At 37.6% G+C, this 10,281-nt stretch overlaps 1 protein-coding gene across 1 annotated transcript in view; it reads right to left on the bottom strand.

Annotated features, from left to right (window-relative positions):
* Positions 1-10,281, bottom strand: part of actn3b (actinin alpha 3b) — a gene marked incomplete at its 5' end in the record, with an annotated part of 35,458 nt that overhangs the window by 5,469 nt on the left and 19,708 nt on the right. Inside the window, 10 exon segments of the mRNA XM_014026804.1 lie at positions 1,285-1,435; positions 1,713-1,860; positions 2,861-3,091; positions 3,290-3,382; positions 3,541-3,626; positions 3,953-4,034; positions 5,079-5,157; positions 5,280-5,367; positions 7,971-8,057; positions 9,367-9,486. Of these exon segments, the coding sequence (XP_013882258.1) occupies positions 1,285-1,435; positions 1,713-1,860; positions 2,861-3,091; positions 3,290-3,382; positions 3,541-3,626; positions 3,953-4,034; positions 5,079-5,157; positions 5,280-5,367; positions 7,971-8,057; positions 9,367-9,486 (1,165 nt within the window).

The raw sequence follows: 10,281 nt of genomic DNA, 5'->3' as shown, positions 1-10,281 counted from the left end.
ATATTTTACGTCTTTACTTTAAAATTGAACACATAGTTATTCATTACAAAATTAAATATGTCTGCACTCATGAAAGAAGTTGTTTATGCACTCTGAAAAAATGAAGTGTTGAATTACTCAACCAAGTCATGTCAACTGGTTTCACTAAACCCAGTAGAGTAAATCTGAGGCGATGTACAAATGCATTTTGTGTATTTAATTTACTCAACTTGGTTTAGTGGAACCAGTTTGGTTAAATAAATTCCACAGTTTATTTTTTAGAGAGTGTGTAAAAGTATTTTCTTTTACTTTCCTGATTTTGTGAACAGTTTTATGACTTTTACTTAAGTACTTTTCTCATCAGTGAAATTTATATTTACCAAAGTCGTTTTCTGTTTAGGTGTTTTTACTTTTATTTAGGTATTTTTTCCAAGTACTTTATAGTCCTCTGGTATTGGGTTCTGGGCATGTCCCACTGGAGGGGGACCCAGGACACGCTGAAGGTCAGCTGGCCTGGGAACACCTTGGGATTCCCCCAGAGGAGCTGGCCCACGTGGCTGGAGAGAGGGAAGTCTGGGTCTCTCTGTTCAGGCTGCTGCCCCCGAGACCCGACCCCAGATAAGAGGAAGATGATGGTTGGTTGTTTGGTTGGTATTGGGGTACACATACTTCAAGGAATTTTAGGCCTTTTGTTATAATTAAACTTTTGTCTTGCTTGAATGTGATAATGTTCCTACGTAAAAATAATTTTACATTATTGCCTCCTAAGTAGTAATATCAAATATTTTGTTATAATAAAAAAGTTGCAAAATCATAAAAGTTTAAAAGTATAACTACAAACCAAACTTTGGTTATAACACAAGACAAGTTTAAAGTAAATAAAAGTTTTTTTTTATTTATGTTAGCAGCAGTTCACTGCTGACTGTCTGTTTAAGAAMATCTGGGATCAGGACACTGCTACTTATGAGTACGTAATGATTATTAGTTATTAGGTTTTACTTTTTCAAACATTTAACTTATCTCACAAATTAGAGGTCACCTCAGATKTTGGTTACTAAAATGTGCTTTTGAACTATGGGAGATGTGAACACATATTGACTCGTGAAATACAGATCACTTCAAAGAAACTATTTTAAGACTGAAAAAAAAATAAAACAGTTCAAAGGCGTCTGTTTTTCAGGGAACTCCTTTCATCTTCCTGATAACTGACCTACATCTCAACATCCATAATAACTTCTGAAATCAATGCTTATTTTCTGCAGTTTTCCCAGAACTAACTGTCAAACCTCTGACAAATCGTCTTACTTCAGCTCCTGAGCGATGGCAGCGATCTGCTCCACTCTGTCCTGGTGAGCGGCGAGGTCGCTCTCGAAGGCCTCGTGCTTCCTCATCAAAGCTCTGATCTCCATCAGAGAAGCCGACTCGTAGTCCTTCTGGGACAGGAGGTCCTCCTTACCTGAAACACACACGTGGATTTGGAAACATTACAAGAAAACGTTCCAACACACACTGATGTCATGTCAGGACCTTTGGGTTTTCTCCTTGATTCATTTTGTTCACATTAAACAGTTTTATCACTAATCTGCTTGGACCTACTTCACTTTTTTAAAGTAATATCAAAACATATATATTTTTATTCCTGTTTCTGCTGTAAAACAAGCCGACAGCCAGGGAAGCGATTAAAATAAATCACTCTAGTTGCATTGTTTACCATGGCTTCCTGCTGTCTCTACCTGCAGTCCAGGACTCGTGCATGGCACACTTCTGCTTGAACTTCTCAGCCAGGTGGTCCAGTCTCTCCAGACGGCGGATCTCGGTCAGCAGCCACTCCTCGTAGCCCTTCTCCACCTGCTCCAGACCCTTCCAGGCGTTGGCGATATCCTAAACGACGAGATTAGGTTTTTAATTTTATTTAATTAATTTAATTTGATTAACAGTTGCTTTTAACTGTCCCTTTTATGTGTTTTAATGTGTTTTTATGGGTATTTGGGTGTGTTTATGCAAGTATGCTGTTGTTGGAGCCCTGGCAAAGAAAAAATTCTGTCACCAYATGGGACAGATAATAAAGCTATTCTATTCTATTCTATTCTATTCTATTCTATTCTATTCTATTCTATTCTATTCTATTCTATTCTATTCTATTCTATTCTATTCTACTCTATTCATTACTGTCGAAACAAAAACACATTTAATATCTTGTTTAAAAAAATACTCAGAAATACATTGATGGTGCCCCTTATTTCCATTTTACAGTTAAAAAAGATTTTAAAAAAACTAGAGAATTGCATTTCCTGCAAAAATGCTAGTGTGAATGCCTGTTGCTGAAAGCTGCTGAAATTGAGCTGAACATGTTCAATAGCAAAAGTATTATTTTAAGTTAAACTTGGAAATCTGAAAAAAGCAAAAAAGAAGCAGAAAATCAGCAAAAATGAGCAAAAAATTTAGCTTAAATAGCAGAAAAAAAGCTAAAATTAGCACAAGGAAGTTAAAAAGAGCATAAGCAGAACAAACTGTAAGGTTTTGTAAAGATTTAGGAAAAATTTGAAAGATTTTTAAGGATGTTGAAAATTGCTCCAATCATTTTCAATGGTAAAAAGTGGCTAAAAAAGTAAAATAGCTGAAAAAAAGTATATATATATATAGCAGAAATACCCAAAGTCATAGCTGGAATGTCTCAAATGAGCTGAAGGTTTTGATAAATAAATTGTTGAAGTAGCATAGAAATTGTGGAAAGAGAAAKGTGCCAAAAAACGTACGKAAGAAAAAAAARATCTCAGTGTGAATGCTGTRAGGCCGATGATGGAAGCCCTCACATGTTTTAGACAAATCAAGATAACCCTRTTGTTCTTCCTGTTTTGTTTGCTTGCTGTGCTTCGCTCACCGACACCATCTTGCCCTCAGAGGGCATGAAGGCAGGCCTGTTGCTCAGTCTCAGTTTAGTCTGCAGGGTGTTGAAGTTGATCTCCAGCTGGCACTTCTCCTGCACGCGCGGCGGCTTGTGGACGCGACGGTAGTCCCGGAAGTCCTCCAGCTTCTGCTGCATGGCACGCATGGTCTGCTCGGCCACGCGGTTCTCCAGCCAGGGGATGGTGCGGCGGATCCACTCCAGCAGCTGCAAAAACAGTCACCCAACTGTGAGGRTTTTCAGGAAAGTTCAGGAGTTTCAACTGCTGATTTGGGGTTTTAGTTTTATCTTTTTTTAGCAAGATAATCATAGTTGATAAGATGAAGAAAAGTTGATATTTTCGACTTGAAAGTGCACAGATGAGTCCCATCATGTGTGAGTTTTAGAAGAAGCCGTGGCTCTCACCTCACTGGCCAGCTTTTCATATTCCTCCATCAGCTTCTCGTTCTCCTGGTTCACTGCCAGCACCTTGCAGATCCGGTTGGCAGCTGTCTCAGCCTGAAAAACAGCAGAAAAAACAGGTTTTTGCCCTGCTTGGATGTAGATTTAAGCTTTATTAGATTATACTAATAACACTTTTGTCCAAATAAAAACTAGTAACAACTATTACCCAACTAAAATTTATGACTCCTCCATTAAAGTAAACAGTGTCTAACCTGCTCGGCTCCAGCAAAGGCGTGATAAAAGCAGGACACGTAGGTCATGATGGCCTTCTCGTCAGGTTTGGGTGTGTTTACAATATCTGAAGAAGTTAACAGGAAATATTAATGAACATATAACCACTACTCACACAAACTTTGGGATATTTGGTGAAGTTCTGTCCAGCAGGACAGGTTGAGTATGATGATTACTGTGGCAAAGATAAATTATATATAAAAATAATGTAGAAAGATTTTTAAAGATTTTTTATGGATGTTATTATCATCTGTTTTTAAGTTTTATTTACATGTTACTAAAAGCGCATCTAGAGACTGTCATCTAGGTTATAAATGTTTTGGGGTGCAGTATTGTAAATACTTGTCCCTATTCAAATAAAGAATAAATGAAATGATTAACTGTCAGCCTCACCCTCAGCGTCGAGCATCTTGGGGATGTCCAGGAACTTCTCAGCGACCTCAAAGGCAGTGTTCAGGTTACCAACAGGGTCGTCCTGGAGCCAAGACAGGATTCATGTCAAAAACCTCAGACTCTGTTTGAGGTTTTCAGGTGGGCACATTTTGTAAGGAAAGCCRTGACTTTAGTTAAAATCAGAAAAATAATTAAGGTAAATACAAAAAYAAACATTTAAATCTCTTCAGTCTGACAACATTAGTAGGATTTGGTAAAAAAGCTCAAACTCTGTGATATTTATCACATTTAACCAGGTATTTTATTTGTACTGTCGACAAAATAGRAAAAGGTTTTAAATTACCAATCATGATAAATGACCTTGACCTTTGACCCTTTGATGCCCTAATCTAACCAGACTGAGTACTACCCTAAAATAATTACTGTGCCTATTTATAAATAAACATTTTATTCAGGAGATATCGTGCACACACGACCACCCGTGACAGACGGACACTGCACTGACACACAAACAGCCGAAGAACAGTTATGATGGTTCTAATAAACTGTAGTTTWTAGATTCTTCAATTTGACAATGAATTTGGGGATAAATTAATCATGTATAAATATTCTTAAAGCAAARCTTTGTTGGAGTTTCAAGAAGTCTCTTTATACTCAGACGGCCAGTTGTATTTTGAAGGATCACATTAGAAAAGGTTGATGGAAACAAGACATTTAAAAAAAGAAACGTCCTCAATTTCGCAAAAAATGCTTTTGGATTTCTGGAAGAAAGAGTTAATGAGCAAAAGGGGAGATGGAAATACATTTACCAGATAAAATGGGAACAATCCTAATTCATATTTATTTATTAAATCACTTTAAAAGTGTGCTCAAAAGTCACATTACAATTGGATGGAAACACAGCCAGTGACCCCCACCAGTAATGTTTGTGTTCTCACTTCTGATTGGCCAAGCTCGGCTGTTTTACAGTTGCTCAGTGAAAAGGTGATTTTCCTCACAGTTCCCGGTCTGTGTTTAAGGTGAGGTTTCAGAAGGTCGTGTGTGGCGCAGTCTAAGTACTGGTTATAATAATCAATCCCCGGGTTTAAAACAGAGCAGAAAAGCAAAGAAATGGAGGACAGGTCACCTTTCTCAGCTTGGAGTAGTCGATGAGGTCAGGTCTGTGTCTGTGGATGAGGGCACACAGGGCCAGACCATCCTTCCAACTGAAGGAGGAAGAGGAGAGGAGACAGAGCTTCGCAGTTATAAAGGAATGAACAGAACAGAAAAGATAATCTGGGGGATTGCAGTGTCCTGTTGTTGCCACGGGATGACGCTGCACACCAACCTGATGTGGAAGTTCTGCACGTTGACGTTCCTGTAGGGGGCGGTCTTCCTCTGGCACCACAGCAGCAGACCTTCTTTAGCAGAAGTCTCTGGAAACAAGGAGGAAGATGATGAGTTTTTTTTTTTAAATGTCTAAACTTAGGTTGATGCTGGGAATAATAATAATAAMTTTGGAGAGAACCAAAGAAGAGATTTAAAATAAAAATTATTTGAACAGAGTTGTATAAACGGATTCAAATCAAGTTTAATGTAAAGTTTAGTTTAAATGATTTTAAAACACATTCTTTCTGCGGTGGAGCAGAGATTAAAGCTGACTGACGAATAACAAAGGGATTTTATTACAACATGTTGAACAGGGAAATCCTCAGTGAAAGCTCAACAGAACAGAAACATGTGGCAGAACAGGAAAAACCATGCATGTCCACTTCAKAACCAGTTTACCTGCTGACATGAACGATTGATAAAAACAGCTCCAGGCGCTGATTCAGAGCAGGAAATCTTGTAAGTGGACAGGATTACCAAACAAAGAAGGAGAGTTGTTGTGTACGACTACAGCCAGGTTACGCACCGTGAACAGGAACATTAGGATTTACTTAAACTGTCTGGAAGGGATTCTTTTACAACTTTAATGATTTTATTTAAGAACAAATGGGTGTAAAAACTAATATTTATTGTTCACTTTTAAGGTCAGAGTTATTCATAAGGTCTTAAAAACATAAATATTGAGACACATATGCTGAAAGTTTCACGATGTCTTGACTGGATGATGTCTGTTRATTTCCTGTTAGTGATCATGATTAACTGCAGCTAGTAGTTTCTTTTTGCCACAATAATATATTGTTTAGCAGCATCTATTGGTGAAATCGTTATTCAGAACAATGGGAAAAGACCTGAGGAAAGGGTCTCTGCAGTCAWTAAGTGAGAGTTTCTTGTTTTGTAGGAGGAGTCTGTTAAAGACATGATCGGTTGGATTGACTATYTTGGGTGGGAYTGGGTTGGATGAAAGCTGGGCAGCTGGCGGGGGGGTGTAATTCGGTCGGAACAGCCTGAAAGTACTTATAAATTTTAAAAAATGAATATTAATATTAGTCATAACTCGAGACAGGAAAGTGCTAACCACACAAAATTTCAAGTCAATAAATGACGTTTAAGTGTTCACAATAGTTTTACTATTACCATTATGTCATCTTTTAACTGGTCCCACAAGACGAGTCAACAAACCTCGCCCACACTACAAGAAACTCCCCCTATGTTCTGCAGAGACCCCTACTTGAAGAGTCCTTAGACCTCAGTGAAGATTTAAGTATAATGCTGGTATAGATTCATCAACATGATAAATCCAAAAAGCTTTAAAAAACCAAGCAGCTGGACTTCTTTCTGTGACTGTGTAGGAGGGCTGGAAATGTTCAGGATGTTCAGGAACAACTCAGAAACCAGCAGGAACTGGAGGAACTGGAAAGGGTTTGAACACCAGATCCACACTGTGATGCTTTAAAGCTTGACTGAAAGTCCCAGCTTCATCTCAGATCAACAGCTCGATGGTTGACGTTTGAGGATTCAAGGCGATGATCACAAACACATCAAAACTGGTTTTTGAATAAATAAAATGGRCGAACAGGACCCTACTGAAAAACTRWGAACTGCACTTAAAACTCAGCTACATGGACGTGCCCTTTTCCCTCCGGATCATCGAGTGCCCCTGTTGAACTCTATTTTTTTTAAAGATGTACCTGTGGCCCACGGTCTCACTTATTAACACACACGCACACACGGTGCTGCTCTAGTGAACGAGCTGCACGCCTCCTCTCTCCTCTCCTGCTCAGCAGCTAATTAGTCCTCTAAACCTCAGATGTTTTAAACTTCACTCGCATCAACTTCAGCTCATCTGTGAAGATGATTAACCCTTTATTAGCATAAACAGCAGAACATTGATTTAGCTTATTCACCAACTGCAGCATAATGTCTCGAACAGAAAGATGGAGGAAAAAAGACCTGATTRAACAGGCAGCAGCTACAGAGGAGGAGGAGACAGATGATGAAGGTCAGAGTAAACATCAGTCATGGTTAGAGATGAACAAACTGTCCGTGCTCAGATTTGCTTTATATATATATTTTAATAATAAAAATATTATTATTAAAAGAAAATTTGTCTGTAAAAAGTACCTATAGTGCACAGGTGACAAACTCAAGGCCTGTGGGCCAAATCTGGTCCTCTTCAATGACTTTTTCTGGCCCCTAAAGAAATGATTTAAACGTGTAATGTTCTTATAGTTTCTCTTCTTGTCACTGGATTTAGTGAATTCTTCTCATGACTGAGTTTGAATTTTTCAGAAATGGATAATTTTGATGTGGAAGTTATCTTTCTCTGTATTCTTTTCTTATTTTTAATTAAATAATTGTTTTTAGTGACAGCTTTTTTTTTGCCTGAGTGTCTCTGAGAAAATTTACAATAATAAAGCTTTGTTACAGATTTTTAAGTTTCAAAAATCTACATTTTGTTTTTTGTTTTAATTTAGTTTTGTTTTCTGATGTAATTCCTTAAAAACATTTTTTTTAAAACATACTGCATTGTTGTTGATCTTGTTCTGGTAAAACATATAATTTTAGTACAAAATTCACATTTTAAAATGATCCTAAGTATCTGGAGTAGTATTTTGATATGGGAAGAGTTTTGGTTTAGATGAACACACACCTTCCACAGAGATGTCCTGGATGGCGAAACGCAGGATGATGGTCCAGATCATACCGAGGGTCATCTTCACATTACCGTCAACAATTTCTGCACAAACACAAACACATTATTAATAACAGCAATGACTCTACTCAGGGGTCTTCATTACAGTGGTCCTCAGAGCTGGTCCTGCATGTTTTCTCTGCTCTTCAGCAAGCCTTCAGGTTCTGCAGAAACCTGTCAATCACTCATTTATTCAGACCAGGTGTGTCAACTCAGAGACACGTCTAAAACATGAAGGATCACGACCTTTGAGGAGCAGGACTGGACACCTCGGCTTCAGCAGGTGTCTGGTTGCCARTGAAATATTTTTAAAATGTTACAGTGACACTGAGATTAAAAAACAGCTCACTCATCGCCTCAGATGTACACTTAATATTACTCAAGTGAATTATTCATAATTGAAGCTAATTTTAAAGAAGACTTTCTGACTTTCTGGGAATTTTAATTATGGAATTCAAATTTTGGTTTATGTTTGTTCGAGAAAAACTCTGAGCTGAAAATATATTTGTGATAATATATATATATATATATATATTATAAAACAGCCCAGTTTTTACAGCATATCTACTTTATAAATACTAGGTACTTACACTAAGTTCAAGGTAAATTTTCACTTMGTAATAAAGCTCAATACGTACCTTTAAGGACATACACAGTAAATACGTTAGTGGTACTTGTCAAGTATGCAATAAGTACCTCATATGTACTTGTACCTGTAAAACCTGGGCTGTATTATGTATTAGTAAYGCAGCTCATGCTTCACTGTGTTCAATTAATCAAACTCTTCACATCCAGATCAGGATAAAGAGAATATTTCTAAAGCTCGGTGTAGTTACTCTCATTTTTCATCAATAAGAAAATTATTAATTTTGAGACACAGAACTAAATGCCATCATTCAATAAGCTATTTTTAAATTTTTATTATTGATAATTTCACTATCACAGAAAAAAAGAAAAAAAAAGGAAAAAAAATGCATCTCTAGCTGCTGTGTCCTTTAGTCGCTCTAACCTTATCTACTGACCCCAGCTGGTCATCTCAGTTTACAGATTCTCCTCACTGCAGATTATCTGCTGCGCCTAAAATAGCCCGCACCACTAAAATCTACATTTACATGCAATGTTTTTAGAAAAATATTATTTTAGGCTCATTTTATTGGATTAGAAATATTTTTTTTATCAAATCACACTTTAATAAATTTCTTTTAAAAACTCATTTACCCAATGTAAAAAAAATAGTAAATAAAAACGAATGAATGGAAAATGTGCATCAGTGCTGTATTTATGTTAAAGCAGGTCAGGTTAAAACTCTTGTTGCATGACGAGTTTATTAAGATAAAGGAGGAAGACCCCTCACCCTCTGCACCAATAGACACCAGTTTGACCCCCTTGCTGCAGATGAAGTCCAGAGCTTTATTCACGTTGGCAATCTTGTGGAAACGCATCTTCCCTTTGTCCGGTTTGGGCAGCCTCTCGCCTGCAAGACGAGACAGAAACAAAAACAGTACTTTAACGATTAACTGCCGCTTCTCAGGACATGGATTTTTTTTATCTTTCTTCATACGGTTTAACAGACGTGAAACCTAAAAAAAACTATTATATTCTTCTTGAAAGAAAAATAAAGGAATACTGGAAAAAACTTACAAACACATGGAATAGCAAACATAATTTTTGCAGACCAATTTTTCTTTCCATCATGTCCCATCATGGAGTAAGCAAACAGACGAGTCTGTGTGTGTGAGTGTGTGTATGTGTGTGTGTGTCTGTGTGTATGAGTGTGTGTATGTGTGCGTGTTCTACCATATGGTACCTTACAAGGCTCATTTTTCCCAAGTATAGTATCTTGTGGAGATCCACTGCTCCATATGTGGGCCAAAGCCTGCAGCCCATAAATTCAAATGCTGTTTTTGGTTAGGGTCAGGGTAGTGGTCAGGCAGGGTTAGGCTACAGTGTGAATGTGGAAAAAAAAAAGAAAAAAAAAACAAATGAAAGTCCCTGTGAAGATAGCAAAGCACCAAGTGTGTGGGTGCACATGTCTTAATATTGTTGTAAGGACATAATTTGACATTAAACCACCCTTGTGAGGACATTTGGCCTGATCCACTCTAGAAACAATAGCCAACAGTAGGTTAGGTTTAGGGTTGGGCTGTAGAAATAATGGAAGTAAATGCAAAATCCATGCAAAGATAGTAAAACCCTTTGTGTGTGTGTGTGTGTGTGTGTGTGTGTGTGTGTGTGTGTGTGTGTGTGTGTGTGTGTGTGTGTGTGTGTG

This window comes from Austrofundulus limnaeus, unplaced genomic scaffold (assembly GCF_001266775.1).
Source record: "Austrofundulus limnaeus strain Quisiro unplaced genomic scaffold, Austrofundulus_limnaeus-1.0 Scaffold591, whole genome shotgun sequence".
NCBI lineage: Eukaryota > Metazoa > Chordata > Actinopteri > Cyprinodontiformes > Rivulidae > Austrofundulus > Austrofundulus limnaeus.
Note: the sequence above shows the minus strand (reverse complement) of the source record. Positions and strands in the feature narration are given on the sequence as shown.